The following is a 22,556-nucleotide window of genomic DNA, read 5'->3' as shown; positions in this document are numbered from 1 at the left end:
GAGAAACATTTGGTATGTTGGAACGGTACGGCAAAACAGACTGAAAGGGTGTGAACTCAAGCCAGAAAAAACAATGAAAAAAGGGCCAAGGGGTGACATGGATTGTCTGTTTGAGTGCGATTCGAATGTAGTAGCAGTCCGATGGTTTGATAATAGAAAGGTTGATGTGATTTCATCCTACATTGGAGTGGAACCTGTCGGTGAGGTACAACGTTATGACAAGAAACAGAAGGAGATTGTTGGTGTTCCATGTCCAGCTGCCATATCTACCTACAACAAGTACATGGGAGGGGTAGATTTACTGGACTCTCTAACTTCGTTGTATAAGGCAAAGATAAAGACAAGGCGATGGTATATATACATATTCTACCATACATTGAATATGGCAGTCGTCACGAGTTGGTTGTGCGACAGACGCCATTGCACAGTGTTGAATACTAAACCTATGAAACTCAGTCATTTCATAGAGGATGTAGCTGATGCGCTTGTTCATGTTCAAAAAAACCCCGGAAGACCTGCTATTCGTATACAATGTGCTCCTTCAAATCCTAACAAAAGGCAATTTGAAACAAATCCAATCGCTGACATTAGATATGACAAGGTCGATCATTGGCCATTATATGAAGACATAAAATTATGCAAACTTAAAGGATGTAGTCAAAAGTCACATGTGTTGTGTAAAAAATGCAGGGTTCATCTGTGCTTCAATAAAGACAGGAATTGTTTTCACCTTTATCATAACAAATAACAAGTTAGAGTGCCTTAACTGCCCAGAGGGACAAATTTGACCTCCCCACAATCCTGATAGGACAGCTTTGTCCAATTTTATTTCAGCATCTTCATATATTTTTTTTTCTTAATTGATTAAAGTTACTGTTATTGCATCCCATAATGTGCCTTTGTTCAAAGTTTTGAATTTTTAAACCACCGGGTTCTATGTCTGGGCACTAGAGGGTTAACCAGCTTGTCAGATGTATTTGCCTGCTGATGCGTCCTCAATGAGTTAATAATGAGTAATCACAACCGTTAGTATGAAGTTCTAAACACACAATAATCTATTAAATGCAAGAACCCATTGAAATACATGACTAAGTAAACCTTGCTCACTCCTACTACCACATTACTTTAAAAAATAGCTCCTAAACACTAAACTTATACTGACAACTTCACAAAGTTATAATCAACATTTCACATTTAACCAATGGCAGTTCCAAACTTAATGGCACATTTTAAAATCTTGAAGGTCACATAAGAATTTATAATAATAATAATAATAACAATAATAATAATAATTAGAAAAACAAAAAGTTCCAATCTGCAGTTCCGTTTTTTACATCATCTTTCACAGTGTTTTGTAAGACAAAATCAAAATGATTTTGTATGGTATATTTCTTAATTTTAACAAAATGTTTTTTTCTTATTGATATCAGTACTATCACAAGAAGAAGATAATACCGAAGCATCAAGCTATTTTCTCTTTAAGTCAATAAATAAATAAATAATAAATAAGGTCATAACAATATGAAACACTCCAACCATGTTCAATGTTCTTCATAATGCAGCACATTCAAATCTTCCACGATGTTATATTGAGTAATGAACTAGAATAAAAACAACTTCGAAAAAAGAACAAAATACCAAAATACAGAACGTTTTGGGCTCAAAACCCTTCTTCAGCCAATAACAAAAACAACAAAAACATAAATGCACCACTAAAATTCAAGACAGAAGGCAGTAAAGTATTTGGCACCACGACTTGCTGGCTAGTCCGAGTGAAATAGCACAAAGCTAAACTCTATAGAATCAACAAAACACAATGAATAACAGTACGAAACATTATGGCAGCAATGGTCCAAATCTATGAAAAGACAAAACACCATGAAATCCGTTAGCATTAATATTCGTTTTATATAGCCATTTTGAACAGCAATTCTATTTTTCAGATTTCAAGTCACCTGAAAGCGTACCTTACTCAAGAAAGATTCCTATTGTTGCTTGAATTTCACAAACAAAAAAGTCTTGAGACATTTCTGACAATAACAGTAACAGAGAGCACAGTATCAGTAATATTGATAAAATAAGAGTGCGTAAAAAGAACAGGATATAATTTGAAGAGCCTACAGCACACGATCAAAATCATTTCTGCATTCTGAAGCGGGAAAGATTCTTTTACAAGTGTAATGATTGACTTTGAGAACTAATGTAGGAATTGTCATAGGAAGACAATCGTGTAATATATTCATTGAGTATAGTTTGTCATGAGTTATATCCCCTTACAGACATTCTATAGATAGTGTGCGTTTGGCTAAGAAACTCACAACCTTGAACGTTTATAGTCTGGTTAATAATAATAGTTTAATGAGAATTCCTAATAAACAAAAAACAATAACAAAGACCTGAGTGATGTCAACTTCGATCTATCTATATAGATGATAATTACATTTGTTTACTTATATTCTTGGTAGTTCATTGCCCTTGTAATTTCTAGTTGTTGCCCCTTTTGAGTATAAAAGGAAATGTTTCTGAAATAAAGTCCTCTTAATGTGTTAACCTCCAGACAGCCTTCAAGTGTTATTTTTTTTTTTATCAAGAGCCGTCCGGATATTTACTGAGCACATGTCAACAAGAATACCATTGATCGCATAGAATGCTAAAGCTAAAAAATACCTTGACTCCTCTAATTGCCTGGGATCTTCGTTGATGGAGATTGAGCCATGCCAAATTTGTACGACCTCCCCCTTGAATTGACTGTTTGATCCAGAGGAGAGTCGGGGTGAATATATTCCGAACCAGCAAGATTGAATGCAAGATATGCCTTAAGATAGATTGGGACAGTACAGTCCCTGCCATCATCTGCCTTCAGGATCCTCCCTCTGAATTTTTGGTCAGGGTTTAAATTCTTAGACTTCTTTAATAGGCATAGGTTGTATTACCTACTATCTCTGAGATAGCAGACCCTGCAATAGCCACAGATTGTACCTCCTACTATCACTGAGGTAGCAGACACTGCAATAGCCACAGATTGTACCTCCTACTATCACTGAGGTAGCAGACACTGCAATAGCCACAGATTGTACCTCCTACTAGCACTGAGGTAGCAGACACTGCAATAGCCACAGATTGTACCTCCTACTATCACTGAGGTAGCAGACACTGCAATAGCCACAGATTGTACCGCCTACTAGCACTGAGGTAGCAGACACTGCAATAGCCACAGATTGTACCTCCTACTATCACTGAGATAGCAGACCCCGCAATAGCCACAGATTGTACCTCCTACTATCACTGAGGTAGCAGACACTGCAATAGCCACAGATTGTACCTCCTACTCTCTCTGAGATAGCAGACCCCGCAATAGCCACAGATTGTACCTCCTACTATCACTGAGGTAGCAGACACTGCAATAGCCACAGATTGTACCTCCTACTCTCTCTGAGATAGCAGACCCCGCAATAGCCACAGATTGTACCTCCTACTATCACTGAGGTAGTAATACAAGTCTGACCTGGATAGAATGCAGATCAACTGCCGATTAAAAAAACCAAGCAACTTGATAAAACCTTAATAAACTTGGCGGGGAAGGGGGTGTATTTGGCAGTCTAGAGCTCTTAAATACAAAGCTATTATCCACGTTAATAACTATCAGCATGATAAAAAAATATCTAAAGGTTGAAGAAGTAATTAACATGTGACACAGATCCCAACACAAAAAATATTAATATCAATTGATAACATAAATATATTGCCTATTCTTAGTTTTTAAACTATCACCTACTTATGTGAATGACTTCATCACTGTAGTGCCACAGGATGTGCAAACACAAGTGTCTGCATCAAAGTGACACACTGAAAGACTGTGGAGGAAGAGTTATGGTCCCTTTTAAATATAATTTGGAGTTATTTGGAAAAGCTGGGTCTGAAATAGGATGAGTATGAATATGAGATACCAATGACATTATGCAGAAGATATCCATCATCCTTTGCTGGATAACTCTTGTATTATGCTGAAGATATCCATCATCCTTTGCTGGATATCTCTTGTACCAGCCGAAGATGTCCACCATCCTTTGCTGGATATCTCTTGTACTATGCCGAAGATGTCCACCATCCTTTGCTGGATATCTCTTGTACCCTTTTCTGCTCCTGAGGACTAAACTGGAGAATGGTCATCAACGCCTTCATCATCTGTTTTTTTCCATCCAAATCAGTGGATGTAAAGAACTTTAACAACACATTTTTCAAATACTCCATATTGGCCCCTTCACGACTACTCTGTCGTTCGATTTCATCATGATGCTCTCTCAACGAACTGATCTCCTCCTGTAGCTGAACTTCTCTCTGTTTTGCCAGAGCATTGTTTTCTCTAATATTGGTTTCCAATTCTCGTTTCTGTTTGCGCAAAGCAGATATTTCAACATCTGCCCTTGCTTTTTCCTGATAGAAGTGTATAAAGGAAGCTTCATTATCGATTTCTCCAGGCAAATTCAGGAGTTTATTTATTGCCTTCATCTCCTCTGAGATATTTTCAGATTGCCCAGCCCCGTAAAATTCCCTTCCAGATGAATGCGTTGAGTCCATATTGGAACACACTACACCATCCAAGTCTCGCCTCTCCAACAACCTTTTAAATTCTTGTTCTTTTTCATGGATCACAGCAATAGTTCTCTCACGTTGCTTTTTCAACTCCAATTCTAACTGACCAATTTCTTTATGATGAATGGATTTCAATTGCAGAATTTCTGTTTTCGTCTCATCTTCCTTGGCCGACAATGCTTGTTTTAGATTTTCTACTTGCATTTCAAACTGTTGACTTCCTTCCTGGTGCTGAGCGATTGACATGCGTAGCTTACTTCTCAATTCAAGATTTTGTTCCTTCAGCAAATCCACATCGGGAAGTTGCGAGTTATCCTGGGGAAAAGATGAGAGAAAAAAAATAGTATTTCATTTCAATTGCAATGCTCTCATTGATACATGAATTTCTCAACACTGCTTCATTATATTAGAACAGAGTGTTCCACTGAATTACCAAAGTTACAACCAAAAAAAAACAAAAACAATTATCCTTAGAAATGTATATTTTAACAGCACACAAATCCCCCCATGCATAGAGCTCTAGGCACATAACATCAACAGTAGGACAATCACATCACTCTTTCATATATCTAAGAAACAATTGAAGTAAAATGTTTTAAGCTGATGATGACATATATTCACAAATAATATACAAACTATTACAAAGACTAACTTAATTGTTTTCATCATTTGCTTTTATTTGATTACTTGACTAAGTTAAGGCTCATGACAAAATGTATAAATAATTGCTCCAAATGGGAATTGGAAGGAAAAAAAAACCCAACACAAGTAAGAAAAAACTTACACTAGGAACTGACATCATTGTTAAGACAAGGAACAATATAGTAGACATTGACTAAAATTACACTTGAAATGTTTTATTAACAGCTCCTTTATTAAAAAGTCGAGCACTATTATTTCATGGTAATTGTTTTTATAATTTTATCGATAAATCTATAGATAATAAAATAACCATTAAACGATATTTTAAAAATATGACTGCACAATTACAAAAAAGATAAATAAATAATAGAAGCAATGAAAAAACAGACTCACGTTATTTTTAGGCTTAAACAGAGACTGTGTTCGACTCTTGTATTTTTCAAATTCCTCTTTCATTTTTTCCAACTCATTCTTGTAATGTTTAATGTTGGAGAAATCTTCATCCGACTTCTTAAAATCCTTGACAAAAATACCTGAAGATAAATAGTTTTATTGAACATAATAATAAAAATTTTTGAAGAGTGACTAATGTGAATTGTAGTAGGACAAAATGATTAGTACCGGAATAGCCTTATCATTTCCATCATCATCATCATCATCATTAGTTCTGTTTTACTCACAATGATCATCATCATGAAAGTAAAAGTTAGAATCTATCTTCCTTTTTACTTGAACGGTATTTATTGTTCCATTTAATATTTAATTAGAATTTGTTAAAATCAGAATAATCTTCTCTGTAACGAGGCTATTTGCCTTTGTTTAAAAATATCAACTCGAAGGTGTCAAAAAAAGTTCTCAAGCCAAAATTAGATGAATAAAGAATATTTTTTTAAATAGATGAAGAAAAAAAAAGACCTAAAAAAAATAATTCAATAGAAAGAAATATTTGTCTTTGTATTTCATTAGTGTAATTGATTTTATATGCATGCATTTGATCTGTCACCTACAACTAGAGCCCTGAATAGCATGCTCACATATATATTTATGAGTGTTGGTGGGTACCCGTAGGTACGAAAGTGCTCGATACTGATGGTTAGAGCTAATAATATAGAATACAAATTGATTTTGTGGCCGAGACGTTCGTTTCTGTGGTTTTGCGTTTTGAGCTTGAATTTGTTAGAGTGTCTGCACATTGTCATGAGTTCTGATCTTTTGTTTAAGGTGCTATTGTTTCTGTAGTTGTGTAATAATATTTCCAGAAACAATAGCAACTTAAACAAAAGATCAGAACTAATGACAATGTGCAGACACTCTAACAAATTCAAGCTCAAATAACCCTCCTCCCACCTCCCCGACCCTATTATACCCCTCCTCCCCCTCATCCCCCCCCCACCCCCAACGCAACCACATTCCACAACAATATCATACACATGTACACACCACACACAACACACCTACACATATATACACACACACACTTATAATATAAGCAATGAGAGCACACCACAACAATGCCACTACACATCAACACTAATCACCACTACACAACGGAACCAAGAACAAGCAATTCGTATGGAGTAAGAATTTTTTCTTCGGACATTATTAAGGATTACGCCGACTGAGGACGTGGAAGAAACCCACAGAAACGAACGTCTCGGCCACAAAATGTGAGTGACAATTTGTATTCTATGTATATATATATATATATATATATATATATATATATATATATATATAGACAGTATGCGCTTGGCTAAGAAGCTCATAACATTGCCATCCGGAAGTATAACGAACCAACACACAAAACTATGTGTAACCATGAACTTTTATAGTCGGGGTAATACAGTTTAGTGAGTATCACTCACAAACGCGGATGGCAAAATACAATAACAAAGGCTTGAGTGACGTCATCTTCGAACTATCTATCCATCTATATATATATATGTGAGTGTAAAAAAAAAACACTATATAATGTAGCCAATTTTTTTTTTTCACTTTGATGGATGAACATTTGGAGACAACAGGGGGGGGGGGGGAACAAATGGACAGAGCCATATTTTTATAAGGTATGAATATTTATATCTTAATGAATGCTTTACAAAAAATAATAAATTGTACTATCTAAACATGCTAATCAACACAATATTCTCTGAATGATAATTTTAAATATACATACACATGTTCCCCCACCCCATCCTAAACCAGAGAGTGATTCTGCCCTGTCTCCCCCTTTAGTTTTCATTTATTTTCTGTTTCCACATATTAACAATCACAGTTTATTACAATAAAATAAAATCATTGCTTACTGGACAGCTTAATTTGTTTCTCAGACTTTTCTGATGCCGCAATCAAGAGGTCTCTCAAATGCATGATCTGGTCCACGATTTTATCGGCATTCGCATTCCCGTCTAGATGGTCCACCTTTCCATGGGCTTGATTGGCTGCGTGGACCAACGCTGTGTTCTCCAAATCAAGCTGGGTAACTCTTTCTCTCAATTTACTGGAAAATGGTTGAAGAATTCATTCATTCATGACAAGATTAAATAATTATACAAAAGATTGAGAAATATGCACATGCTACCACTATTTTGTGAGGCTATGTGGTCTATTGGTCCTTGGAAAAGGCTCTTTACTCACATTCTCTCATCGTACTCGGGTGTAAAATGAGTATCTGGCCATTAACAGCATTGTCTCTCTCAGAAAAAATCATAATATTGCTAACAGGTGTCATGTCTCGTCCTAAATGTCATGCGTTACTGTTGGCTAAGACCTCATGCAAATTAAGTAGATAATTAAGCTATATAAAAGCTCATGTTTTATTTTGTTTTTAATCTAAATCCACATTTCCATGGATTCATATTAAACAGGTCATATGCAAACAACTTTTCACTGAATTCAGAACAAGTTATCTGTTAGGCATACTCTTTGGTGATTGATAGCAATCTTAATTTTACTATTAATAAAATACTTTTTTAAAAATTCTGAGCATTTATACAGCGCAACATCCACTAAACGTGCTCAAAGTGCTTAACAAGGGGACCATATCCAACAGTAACACTTAACATGTAGGATGAGACATGATTTCAGTTAGGCGATGTTACAAATTATTTCCAAAAAACATGACAGTGTTAACAGCCAGGTGATCACTAAGAGCGGGACTATAGACAACAGCACTTTTCAGTTCATTTAAATGTGTAAAAAGTATTACTCTGGTTGAGAGTCAGTTGATTATTATGAAATAATTCTATATGCAGACCTGCCAACCCTTCATATTCCAAAGGTGGAATCAGAACCTCAGCAAATAGGAATTTGAGACAAAAAATAGGAATCTTTTAACAATGGATAATTCTGTATCAAAATGACCACCAACTTTGCCTCCAAACACATAAAGACAGTATTCCGACAAAAAACTACATATCATATGTGTTAAATAATGGAATGGAGAAGGGGGGAAAGGAGTGCAAGTAATTTCCCTAATAGCTCTCTTCTGACAACTATTTTTTTAAATCACCTTTTTAAACACCCCCCCCCCCCCCCCATCTTCTTTCTTTTCTTCTTACCATCATTTTTAAAAATCGGAATTTTAGAGACAATGGTGGAACAGTGGAAAAAGAAGAGTGAAAATAGGAATGATTCCACCAAAAGCGGAAGGGTTGGCAGGTATCTATGTGTATGTCAACAAGATAAACAGCCACCTTACCTAATTTGCTGCTGGTCCTGGCATCTTAGTCTTTCGTAGTTGCCGACGGTCTGAGACAGCTCTGACAACTTGTCCTCCAAGCTGGACACTCTGTCCTCGCTTTGTCTGGCCAGAGACTGGAGTCTCACCTCCGATTCCGATGCTTTGATCTTTTCTTGGGCAATTTGTCTTTGGTGGTTTTCCTTTGAAGACAAAAAAAAATTAAAAAAAAAAAAAAAAAATATATATATATAGGCTGGCCGAGAAAACCTGGGAAGATGCCGCAAGCTTCGATTCGAGATATGAGCCAAAACCGAAGATAACATGTTTCCCAGAGCAACAAATTTTATTCAAAAAAAAAAATCATAACTTGGGTTCTAATAGACATAGAAAGAAAATTTTAAAAGGTAAATGATCAGATGTGGTCTACACAACTGCATATATAACAATTTATGAAATTTGCGCATCTTTACGGGTTTTCTCAGCCAGCCACACATATTGCTTTAAATATATATGAACATGATGGTCAGGCTTAAGGAGCACTTTTCACATTGGGTACATGACGATAAAAGCAACCAAAAGGAAGGAGAGGAAATCCCTATCATTTATTTGGTAAAACATGCACTTCGGACACAAAATTTTCTGAGCTCTCTTGATGAATAGAACCAACACAGAAAACTATGTGAAAACTTAAACGTTTATAATATGATCGAGAAATTCGTGTGATAACTCGTCAACCATTAGGAGGTATGAAAACAGTAACAAAGATCAGAGAAAGGTCGAATACAGTTTATTTACATATTCATTATCTATATGAATGCTTATATATCTATATATTATTGCTATCACTATCATTTCGTACCTTTACTCTTCCCATCTCCTGCTGTAGTTCAAGGACAAAGGGTGAGGGCTGATTGGATTTTATTTCTGCAGCTTTAATCTGCTCTCGAACGGACGTCAACTCTTTTTGAAGTTCCTGAATCTGACGTTCGTAAACTTCGGAAGCAACTGGAGTATTTGCCACCGTCTCTTCTGTTTCTTTCCAGCGCTTTTTGGTTTCTTCCAGCTAAAATATAAAAAAAAGCAATAGGCAAATAATATTACACAGCATAAACTTTATTCATATTTCAGTGGATGACATGAAAAGTAAGATAGGCGCCTGGTTTGTGTTGTGTGTGTGTGTGTGTGTGTTTGTGTGAATATGTCTCAGCCAAAGTAATTTGTAATTTAAGGGCTTAGATTCTGATATCTCGGAGTTATAGGGCTATATACGTTTTCATTATTATTATTATTATTATTATTATTATTATATTCCTTTCTAAAGAGAGGGGGGTTCGATAGCTCAGTTGGTAGAGCACTCACTTCACACACAAAGGGGTCAAGATCGATCCCGGGTGAAGTCGAGATTTTTTCCAACCCCACTGTACACCCAGAAGTGATTGGGTCTTTTAAATCTAGTGGAAAGTACTTTGCGATAGACTAGCATAAGGGTAGCAAGTGATTGCTATTGCTCGTTTCACGCAATAGGAACCCGATTAAACTCCGGCTCCATGGGCCTGATGGCTCCGAAGGACTACGATTTGAAGAGAGAGGGGTCCCACCAACTAAAGTAGAGAACTTGTCTCACTGGGTATAAGAGCCAGTACAGTCCACTCCGGATAATCGCAACTCGGTTAATCGCAACATTTCCCAAGAAACTGAATTAATTCTATATAAAAGTCACTGGTTTATTGCAACAAACTTCGGTTAATCGCAACAAATTTTCGACCTCATAAGGAGTCAAATTCATGGAATAAATCAAACAAAATCTCATGATTAGATTTCATCATGTGAAATCATGACACGTTGAAGAATTGAGAGTTTTAATATTATTTAATATTACATTAGTGTGTCACCACACTATTAGAGACAAAAGAGGGCAGGGGTTTGCAGTTCAGGTTTGTGGGGTCATTTGTGACCATTAGACATGAGGCGAGTGGGTTGGGCATGGTTTAGACAACAGGTAGACGATGACAGTTGTGAAGAGAGACTGAGCGATGATATCCTTTGTTTTGTGATTGACAACTGTGCATTGTGACCAACGGGTTTGGTGAGAGCTTATTGTCTCTCATCACGGCTAATCTCTTGGACTCTTAGAGAACAAAATGTGAAAATGAAACCCATCTTAAGATGTCGGTTCGCCTCAAAGATGCTTTCGCTTGTCAAAATCTATACAGGGTTGTCATATATTTTTTATTCCAATCAAATTGCTCAGTCTGTGGTGGACTCAGAACAGTGTTTACAACAACTGGTTTGAGTTTACCATATTTGTGTAAAATGTTGCAATAGTGGACAGGAAACTTAACTTCGGATAATCGCAACATTTTCGCTGATCCCAAGGTGTTGCGATTATCCGGAGTGGACTGTAGTATGTCTTTGATAAAGTAGTATTGAGGCATTAGGAATCAGGCACTGGTGTAAGATACAGATCTGAACAAGTGTGTACGAAAGGTGTCAGACAAAGCAAGAAAGAGAAATACAAGGAAAAAAACTGCCAAAAAAGTCCTATATTCTTCATATATAGGAATTAAAATTGTCCCAACTATCGTGAAAACCTCTGCAGTGTAATGGTAGCACGTCTGACCAATAATCATGAGGTCTTGAGGTTCAATCCAATGTTGAGGAAGACTGATTTTTTATGATTTTTTTTTCTTGTATTTTTCTTTCATACACACTTGTTCAGATCCTGATGAAGTCATAGTTTTTTTTTAACACCTCTGTCCACCATTGGTTTATAAGGCTGTGTGAAAAGGTTGCTTTCGAAGAATTCGCCTCAAAAATACGCTGGACAGTGGGTATAACTGAATCTATTAGATCTGGCGGATTGTGCAATAGAACAACATCCTATCCAAAGGGTAGCAAGCACTCTGGTTCCATAACCATTACAGCCCTAAAAGGAATACTTTATCAAGGCACCAAACATAAATACTATTACAAATACTCAGTGGTACCTGGATAGTCAGCTGTTCTTTCCTCATTCTCTCCGTAGCCACAAGTTCTTGTAATTCTTTCAGCATGAGAGAATGATAAGTCTGATCTTTCTCTCTATCTAATTGCTGCGTACGCAATCGACTCTTCAGCTGTGACAAAAAAAAGACAACAAAAAAAAAAAAAAAAAAGGATTGCTTCAGACCGAGAAAACGCAAATATTCAAGGTAAAAAAAAATAATTCATAATATCAATAAATAAAAATTTGAAAAAAATAAATAAATAAAAATAAAACAGCCTGAAAAACAAAAATCTAAAAAGAGGAAAATTGGTGTGAAAAAATTAGAGCCTTAACATTGTGCAAATAGTATGGACAAAGAGGTTAAATTTACATAAAAAAATACAAATATCCAAGGCATCAGACTCTAACTGTGCAATCACTATATGCAGTTTAAAAAAAAATATTATTAGCTTATATTAAAGAAGAGACTTTTCCTGGCAACGGTAGAGTCAGTGCTTCTATATGGAGCAGTGACATGGACTCTAACATGCTGATGGTCTTTAACATAAGCTGGAAAGAGCACATGTCAAATGAAGAACTCGATGGTGACTCCCCCCCCCCCTCCCCAGTGACTTCGAAGATACAACAGAGAAGACTGAGACTTGCGGGGCACTGTTGGAGACACAAGGAGGAGATTGCAAGCAGTCTTGTGCTATAGGAACCACGTGAAAGAACCAGAAACAGAGGCAGGCAGAATACAACATACATTGACAGTCTGCTAGATGACACAGGAATGGACAACACCTGGGAGCTGCGTACACTCATGGAGGACAGGACAGAATGGCGAAGACTTGTGACTCATGTTGGGCACCCCAAAGGGCGGCTTAAGTGAGTAAGTAAAGTCCAAGCCTTCCCCTACCCTTGTGACCCACAAAGACTAACAACACTCCTGATATTTGGTGGGAATAGTCATGTGATCAAAACACACATGACAATTGTTTTTGCAAAATCCACATTGGTTTTTTTTCTAGTTGTTTTTTTTTGTTTTGTTTTTTAATTTCCTCAAAACCACCTCTTTTGCACTTACAAGGATTGAGTCAGACGCCCTTGAATAGACATAGCGGCCACAACTTTTCAAAGAACTAAAATGGGACACTATACCGTCATGACCCAAATCAGCAGTATGTTTGGACTATTAAGTAATATAATCGTGGTTTAGATCTTTTTTTCTCCTTCTGTTCCTTGTTTTAATTTGCTCCTGGGACATGCAAGAGTCATTTCCAAACACATAGACAGTCCAATTTTTTTTTCTTTAATTTTTTCTCAACTTGCCAACTTGGGACAGTCACGATTTTCTCAGGACTGTTCGCCGCTATGCATTCTACTGTTTTATTTTAAAAAACACAGTATGTGCTATTTAGTTTACATTGCAAAAAGGCCTACTGTGTTTTTTAAAACAACGGAAGCATCCATATCAAAACATCCTAAACAGACTTTCAATCTCAGTCAATTCTCAAACAGCTTACCTCTGCAATTTGCATTTCAAATCCTTCTGTTCGTGCAGACATTTTTTCCCTTTCCTCTAAAAGCTTTGAGTTCAGATCTTCAATATCTTGCTGAAAATGAAATGAAATCAGGTCATAAAAATCAGTTATCGAATATTGTATCGATTTTCTATATATATAAATTATAATTCCTTTGCATCGAGAAAGATCGATAAATTGATATTTCAAGTGGTGAAATATTGTATCGTATCGATATCGAAATTTTGTGATATGGTCCAACATTAGTGTTAAAAGTCTGTTCTATCCTTCAGAGCCATTAGGCCTATGGAGTTGGAGTTTATACCAGTTTCTATAGCATGAAAAGGAAAATCACAATTGCTTCCAACCATTTGGATAGGATGCTAGTCTATTGCAAATTACATTCCATTAGATCAACAGACCCAACTACCCAATCATTGCAAGGTGAAAAGGGGCAGGGACAGGGACAGAAAAAAAAAACCCAACTTGATTTCATCAGAAATCGATCAACGTCTCTTTGCATGTAAACCGAGTGCTCTATCAACTAGGCCATCAGAACCTCAAAAAAAAAAAAAATATGTATACCCAATCTAACAAATACTGTTTAAAGTCAGTTCTATATAAAAAAGATAGAATATCAAAGTTTACTCTTAACAATGTATATTGCTTCAGTGCCATTTCATATCATTTATATTGTAAACCTGTCTAACAAACCAAAGATGTTTATAACAATCACCTTCTGAAAAAACATGATAATGAAAAACAAAAATGTAACAAGAAACTCAAGTAGAGCTAAAGCAAAAAGTCCTCAGAGATGACACCTCCCTTTTTTTTTTTTTTTTTTTTGAACAAGTATTGAAGTCCTGAACTTAATATTGAGCTTTTTGAGCTTTTATACACTGTTATATCCACTAAACGTGCTCAAAGTGCTTTACAAGGGGTCCCTGGCCACCAGCAACACTTAACATGTAGGACATGACACAATGCCTGTTAGGCGATATTACAATTTTTTTAGAGACATTGCTGGTTAAAAGCCAGGTATTCATTTTACACCTGAGCATGGCGAGATAATATGAATAAAGAGCCTTTTCCAACCAAGGACTCAACTATGCACCGAGCGAGGCTCGAACCCAGGACCTTCCAATTCGAAAGTGATTGTCATACCACAAGACCACATAGCCCTACCTATACTCTAAAGGGGATGGACCACACCTTGTCCGTGACTCCCATGCACCTTTTTACTTTAAAAAAAATTCATTTCTTTATTAAAAGTGCTGGCACTGGGGCTTGAACCCATGACCTTTGGATCCTGAATTAACTCACCTTCAACTGTTTTTTGTCTGCGATAAAATTGACTTCAAGCTTATTCTTCTCTTGTGTCAATGTGGTGAGAGAGGAACTCAAAGTCTTGATCTGGATTCGTAAGGATGATGAATCGTCTCTCTGTTCCTAGAGAATCAAAACAATAATTTTTTTTTTTTCTTAATCCCTTTTATAAAGTCCATTGTGGGTAACAACAAATAATCTTCAATACCGCAAATTTCAATGTACAGACTTAAAATACACACTTCATATAGCTTTGATCTCATCTCTTGAATGTTTGTTGAACGAACAAAGCGTGTCCTCCCTTCAATCATGAATGTAAAGTTATCTCTTTTGCCATTTATTGGTAAAGGTAACTTTCATTTTTGAAACTAAAATTTACTTAACTCACTCAACCCTAGCACCGACTATATCCGTTGTCCAACCGGGTTACTTTTGACCCCATGCCTATTTATTACATTCTTATGAGACAAATTATAGGCACGAAATCAAAGCTTATGTTTTTAATTTTTACTTGTTAATGGTAGTTGAATAAAACTATCTAAGCACATGCTCATTTTAAATAATTTTTTCCAGTAATTTTGAAAAGTAGCAAAAAACTCTAGGATTGAGTGAGTTAATCATCAAATACAAATATGTAATAATAATAATAATAATAATAATAATAATAATAATAATAATAATAATAATAATAATAATAATATAATAATGATAATGATATATAATAATAATAATAATAATAATAATAATAATAATAATAATAATAATAATAATAATAATAATAATAATAATAATAATCATAATAATAATACATCTCAAAGAGACTTAGAACACAACGTTACTAACTTGTGCATCAGCTGAGAGAGGATCAAAGGTCTCCACTTGTAAGGGGTCACCCTTTGCTGCAGTGTCTTGTGGAACAGCTCCATTATTTTGATCTGAAGCACACAGAACAGCAACACTTGCCTCCAAAGCCTCTTTCTCTTTCGTTATACTTTTGTAAGCAGCAACAACATCTGTAAAAAATATTTCAGTAATAATCATAAGAATATGACTTAAATTTTTTTCTTTTTAAATGAGCATTTATATAGTGAATTTCCACGGATTAACTACGCTCAATACACTCCACAATGTTTCATTTCCCCAGCAGGCCTAAAACCTCTCCTTACCACCTACAGCAAAATCGTCACATTTGTTACGACACAATTTACTTCTTTTTTTTTTTAATTTAGATTTATTTTGTACATCACAAACTTTGAAGAATGATCTTTGTTTAATTAATAAGAACATAAGGTTGTTTTGTAGAGAGCTTGTTTGTGTTTTAAAAAAACAAACAAATTTTTCTGCTGGGTAAGCCTGCCATCTTGGAAGAATACTGAAAATGATCGTCAAGGAGAGAGTTATGTCACCATATTTCCATATCTTAGTGGCCATCTTTTCCAATATCTATAACGGGACACCCTAATACACAATACCGTCATGACCCAAAACAACAGTATGTTTGGACTAATATCTAAAATGTAGAGAGCTTTTCTGTTCCTTGCATTAATTTGCTAGTCAAATCGTGGGGCATACAAGTAGGTCTTTGTTTTTAAAAATTCAAATTGGATTGAGCTCAATGATACCGAAACCTATATCACTATATTAAAGTGCTTGTCAACCCAATTCTATTGGTACCAAAATCTTGAAAAATCAGACGACGAAAAGAAAAGTTATATCGGTTAAAAGGCTGAAAAATGTACTCCTATTCACCTTTGTTATCTATTGAGGGACTTTGTGACCTGAATCTGTTGCACTTCCGGTAGTGACCATCATTTGGATTTCAAAACTGGCCTAAAATGGCTGCTGGCATTTGAGTTAGGGGATTTTTTTATGAGTTCAGGGATGTAGAATAAAACTGTGGCCTGAATTTAATTTTATTGAAAAGTAAAGATGATAAATTACATGTCCTGACGGGAAATTTGTTTGTTTTTGTTGTTTTTAGGTGTTTAATGGCGCTTTTGACACTATTTAGGTTATTTAAGCGCCCGTTTCTGTCTTTTATCAATTTTTATCGGCCTTGAGGGGCCATAGCTGCTCAATCGTGTAATGTTGTAATATAATCTTTATAAAATCATAATAGTTACATGTTTGTTATTTAAAAATATTTATTTACAATTTCTGCAGGAGTTCACATTCCTGCAGATACTTTAAAATTGTAAGCGGATCGACCGACTGGAACAGAGTCTTCAAGTCCCTGTTTTCATAATGTTGTGACCTTATTTGTTCTAACTCTGTACATTCAATTAAAATATGTTGAACTGTGAGGTCACAGTTACAACGGGAATTTTGATTTACCAATTTCAGATTCTTTAATCATCCAAAGCTAAATTAAACCCTATTTTTTTATCCACGATCAAAAGATATACTAAACTGGCATTGATTTAAACATTAACAGCACCAGAAGATAGGGTAATTCTTCCTGAAGAATATAAGTCATAAATCATTAAAATCCGTCCAAAACTAAAAAATATATGGAAATTTTTCTGAGACCTATCACTCAAAAGTCATAAAAATCGGGTCACAGCCACTAGGCCATTTATCAGCTCATAGCTGGAGTGCCAAATGGACGTTTACCAAAGTACCTAATACAAGGATCATTTCCATACACATGTTCTATATTTTAGTTTACGTCCACGTTATGTTATGTCATATGTTGTATCTAACTGTTCTTTATTTCTGTGTTGTTACAGATGTTGTATCCAATGTCATACTAGTGATGTTTCTTGTTGATTAAAGCTTACTGCAAAGCTATCATCTCGACTCTCTAAACTCATTTCAACACACAAAGGGTCATTTCCATACACACAAAGTCCAATTTACAAAGTTTGTTTCTAGATTGCCAAATCGAGATAGTCTCGATTTCATCAAGACAGTTGGCTATTTTAACATATCATACAGTACAAGTCACCTGTTAGGCATCCTTGTTGTTCTACCCCTCTTACAATATCCAATACTGCCTATATGACCAGGTACTCATTCATACCTGAATCGAGTGGGATAATGTGTCTTAAGTGCCTTAACCAAGGACACAGCATGGAAACTAGAATTCATTCATGTACTGTTAGATAATAATAGTAAAAATTACCTCTGAGCTTTGTCTTGTATAAAGCCAGTTGGTCCTTCTGAATATTTATGGTGTTCAACAGCTCAGATCGAGATGCTCTCTCCATGTTGTTCCTGTAAACAAAAGAAATTAAATGACATCTAATAAATATGACGAAACACGTTATTTTACTGCTGAGACTCCTTGGTGCAATTTCAATTAGCAACAAGGTCCTCCAGGTTTGAAATATATTTCTGTATGGTACTTGTGCGACTATGTGATCTTGTGGTATGACACTTGCTTTTGGATTGGAAGGTCCTGGGTTCGAGCCTCGCTCGACGCATAGTTGAATCCTTGGAAAAGACTCTTTACTCATATTCTCTCAACGTACTCAGGTGTAAAATGAGTACTTGGCTGATAACAGAGTTGTCTCTGTCCGAATAAAATTTGTAATATCGCCTAACAGACATCATGTCTCGTTCTACATGTTAAGTGTTGCTGTTGGCTAGGGACCCCTGGTAAAGCGCTTTGAGCATGTTTAGTGGATATTCCACTCATAAAAGCTCATGTTTGTTTTACTTGGTTAATATCTAGTAATAATTGTCACATGAAATGTTTGTGTCTCCATTTATACTGAATATTTAAAAAGTCAGCAATGGGCCATAAGTCTGAGACATGACAAATTCAAAAGATTTAATTAACATTATAGGAGTGTATGAGTATGAGTAAGTGAGTAGGTGAAAGTGTAGTGTAACAGTAATAGCCGGCTGCAGCGATTCAGACTTGAGTCTGAATAGTCTCCCGTGGCTATTCAGACTCAAATTCCAATGTGCAGCAATCAACAGATTATTCGGACTCAGTCTTACTCGGATGCTAGTCAATCGCAAAGTACTTTCTGCCAAATCTAACCGACTCAGCTACCCATTCACTGCTAGGTGGACAGGGGTCAGAGAGAATCTCCACTGCACCTGGGATCGATCTTGGTCCCATTACGTGTGAAGCGAGTGCTCTGCCAACTGACCTATTGGGACCCCCAGATATATTTTTTTTAAAACAAAGGTTTTTAAGTTAAAATACTAAAACTCTTCAAATGAACAAAGTCAGTCAAAGTAACTGTGGTCTAAATAGTCGAAAGGAAAAGCTTTCCTATCAACATAACACAATGTCGGAACAAAATCAGGTCCAAAAAGAAAAATTATTTTAAAATTACATATATATTCTGATAGTGTTAGACAGGTAACAATTCTTCTACCGCCCTGCCCTAAGTCAAGTTCAAGTATGGACCTGGGTATGAGCTGGGTCAGTAATTATAATAATAAATGGGCAAAACAGAATCGAAATGGCAATTCGGACCCGAGTCTGAATTACTTCCCGTGGCAATTCAGACTCCTGCCACAATGCGCCTGCGCAATCACAGGAAGTGTCGGAAGTGGAAACTGGGGCGAAAGTGAAGCGTGGTAGGTAGGGGGGAGAAGCTGCTCGTTCTCAGTTGTCAGTGTCAGTCGGTAGGAGGGCGAGTGAGCGAGTAAGTCACGTTTTAGAACTCCCGAAGGTGACTGCCTTCAAAAGCGGTGATCTATTATCCCTTTTGTCTTACTTTTTCTTGAGTACTTTTTAATTGTAATTCTAGAACTTTTTGCTATCCAATTTCTCCATTTTTACTGGCACTGATATGACCTAAATGTGTTGCAAGCTCCTTAAAAAACAAAACATAGATCTAAATAATCGTGGTCTTTAGGAGATTACAATTGTAGTTGCAATTGTTAACGTTAACAATCAATTTGCCCTCGCATAGAAAAAGGATTGTCTTTGTGTAATGATTGGAAGATTTGTTTGATTTGCCATGAGCGTGTTGCAAAAGATACATGAATGACATATCTCTACATTATATAATTTGCCATTGGCGGCCGCGAAAAAGTGCAATATGACTTTGGGCATTGGGTGTTTTATTTAAAAGGCAGTATAGTATAGGTCGGGCTTTGACAAAAGGCAGTGTCGTAATTCTTTTTTAATTAAAAAAAATATGCTGTTTTATTTCTAAATATAAAAATAGAGGCGATTCTTGGCAGCAAGCCATGCAATAGAGCCCCGCCAATGGGGTAGGGGCAGAGTACTGTCTAATACTAATATTATTAGATAATACTTCACTAGGTACCTAAATAAAATAAACACTGGTTGAATACGGAAAGAAAATGATCAACTGGTAATCGGATTGGTGGGGGGGGGGGGGGGTGACCCACAAACGACCGAGGCGCTGGACGCAGGGGAGAACATGGTGATACGAGATCAAAGAGAAAAAGCCGCCGGCTCTTGGGTTGTGGAAATGATTGTTGGGGGGGATAAGTTCATCATTCGGGCGCATTGCATTGCAGTATTCCGAATCGAAGAGTCATGGAGTTATTCAGACTCGACCCTGGTTGGCCACGGAGTTCTATTCAGTTTAGACTAGAGTCCGAATTGCCATGGGAAGCAATTCAGACTCGGGTCCGAATTGCCACGGGAAGCAATTCAGACTCGGGTCCGAATTGCCACGGGAAGCAATTCAGACCCGGGTCCGAATAGCCTTTTCCAAACAGAATTTCTTCTGAACTCTTCTTCTATTTTATTTCATTTCCACCCTCTGTCCGCAATGTAACCTCCCCCCCCCGTTTTTGCACACGCATATCGGATTTTGAGTCCGAATAGCCATGGGAGACTGTTCAGATTTAGCGTCCGAATTGCCATTTCGGTAACTAACAGATTTTACTTTTAACATAAATATTTACAAAAAATATCAAGTAAGTGATCCGGCAAACCAAGAACGCCACCTGTTAATTTCTGACTGCATGCGGCGCAAACTCAAATCAAGACTCAAAGTCGAAGACATTTTCACTCTCTCAATCTCACCACGTACCCGTGTCCACCATCCATCCTCACTCCTACTCCTACCCACAATAATGCAAATCGCAGCTACAGAGATCTTGCTGTTGAACTTCGGGTTGAGATTTCAACAGAATCCCTTGTTCAAGTTTGATGACTAAAACTGTCCTAATCAGTCACGACCATCATAAAAATACAGTCTCAAAGTCAAAGGATTCCCGAGAGTTACAGGTTCTCAATTTGTTTTTGTTTGGAGCCATGTCACATCTCTGACTTTCGACCCGGAAGTGCAAATAAACCGGAAAGCCTTTCAATGAGCTGGGCGATAGTTTGATTTCTTGTGGATCGATAATTTCAGAATTGACAGCCGCTCTTCGGGTACGAAGTACTAAAATTTGAAATAATTAATGTGGGACCAATCGCGTCGATCTGGTATGGTGTCATAGTAAACGAGGTGAAGAGTCTTAAAAAGTTTAACTGATGAGATGTATCTCTGTAGAGCTTTAGAGGCATTCTTGAAGTTTAAGAAACATATCTCACAGTACCCAATGAGGACATTTATTTTACTCAAATTTTATAAGTCAAGTTGAAAATTAATTAAATTTGAGCATCGGTTTCACCAGGACACAATGCCGTTTTATTACGATTAGTCGCTATATCAACAATCGACGTCTACCTGGCATTCGAACGCGATTGTGGGCCTAGTTTAACATTGTTCTAGTGGATACTATTTTGCGTCATTTATTTTTTTTTAGATTTCAATTACAACAATGAGCCCATTATATTGAATTGGGTTATCAGACCTGAAAATAAGTATACACGTCGTCAGCAACCCGTGTCTCGTGTTTGGCGACCATCTATCTTTTGGGGTCATAAAGTTCAAGTGGTTGGTATTTTTTCATGATTGTAAGTTACTGAGCTACTTAACACTACATCTCGATACCCATCACAAAGACTTTCTGCCTTTCACATACGTGTCAATATAAAAACTTGAGCTTGAGGTTGAGCTTTTATATAGCGCAATATTCACTTATCGTGCTCAAAGCGCTTTACATGGGGTGGGGTCCCTGACCAACAGCAACACGTAACATGTAGAACGAGACATGACGCCTGTTGGACGATATTACAATTTTTTTTCGGACAGAGATAACAGCTGTTAACGGTCAGGTACTCATTTTACACCTGAGTATGGGGAGAGAATGTGAGTAAAGAGCCTTTTCCAAGGACTTAACTATGCGCCGAACGCGAGGCTCGAACCAAGGACCCTCCGATCCGAAAGCGAGTGTCATACCACTAGAACACATAGTCGCACAATAGAAAGGGGTCTGTTCGACAAAAGACCAGGCAGACCAGGAAAAAATTATACCAAAAAAATGATAAATAAATAAACCACTCCTCCCCCCCCTTCAATAAAATCGGTCCATACTTCGATTTTTTATTATTGTTTATTTTTAATATGTTGTATTGTTTTGTTTTTGTTGGGTGGGGGGGGGGGGGGGAGTAAAAGTTAACTATCATTTTTCTTGTGAATTTCATTGGGTTTTGTTTTTTTTTCTTGCAAATATCTTACACTTCATTTTTTTTCTTTTTGTTTATCTTACACTAGCGTCTGTTCTTAACTTGTTGGTGATCAAGCAACAAGATCACACATTTGGGGCCACAAGGCACTAATTCTGACATTATATTATCGAAAGGAAAGCTCCAACAACATGTGGAAGCATGCCATGGTAGCAGTCATTTTTAAGCCTTTGGAACGGACCAAACATTCTGTCTGTTATAGACACAGAACCGATCAAGAAATATCGGGCTTCAGAAAAAAAAAAATGGCAGAACGAAACAAACTGCACTCTAGCATCCACCTGGCACATTATCGAGTAGTAGATT

At 36.6% G+C, this 22,556-nt stretch overlaps 2 protein-coding genes across 2 annotated transcripts in view; one reads left to right on the top strand and one right to left on the bottom strand.

The window, feature by feature from the left end:
- The window catches only part of LOC144963262 (uncharacterized), a 126,986-nt gene that overhangs the window by 19,743 nt on the left and 84,687 nt on the right, over positions 1 to 22,556 (top strand). The gene's annotated exons all lie outside the window — the stretch shown is intronic.
- Positions 1,471 to 20,963, bottom strand: LOC144963256 (GRIP and coiled-coil domain-containing protein 1-like). The gene is made up of 11 exons (XM_078897124.1): positions 20,707 to 20,963; positions 17,856 to 17,947; positions 15,575 to 15,744; positions 14,729 to 14,854; positions 13,409 to 13,498; positions 11,905 to 12,033; positions 9,777 to 9,980; positions 8,936 to 9,117; positions 7,542 to 7,735; positions 5,629 to 5,768; positions 1,471 to 4,908 (listed from the first exon to the last, which is right to left on the bottom strand). The coding sequence occupies exons 1-11, from the start codon at positions 20,721 to 20,723 to the stop codon at positions 4,087 to 4,089; spliced, it is 2,166 nt and encodes a 721-aa protein (XP_078753250.1). The 5' UTR covers positions 20,724 to 20,963; the 3' UTR covers positions 1,471 to 4,086.

Source organism: Berghia stephanieae, chromosome 1 (genome assembly GCF_034508935.2).
Source record: "Berghia stephanieae isolate SIO BIC M18660-M18661 chromosome 1, UCSD_Bste_1.3, whole genome shotgun sequence".
Lineage (NCBI taxonomy): Eukaryota > Metazoa > Mollusca > Gastropoda > Nudibranchia > Aeolidiidae > Berghia > Berghia stephanieae.
The sequence above is the reverse complement of the archived record's forward strand: the minus strand, read 5'-3'. Positions and strand labels throughout refer to the sequence as shown.

Coding starts and splice junctions, on each gene's coding strand:
- LOC144963256 (XM_078897124.1), bottom strand. Junction 14,855..15,574: donor CTCTCTCAGCTGATGCACAA/GTTAGTAACGTT, acceptor TTGATTCTCTAG/GAACAGAGAGACGATTCATC. Junction 13,499..14,728: donor CAGACAAAAAACAGTTGAAG/GTGAGTTAATTC, acceptor TTTCATTTTCAG/CAAGATATTGAAGATCTGAA.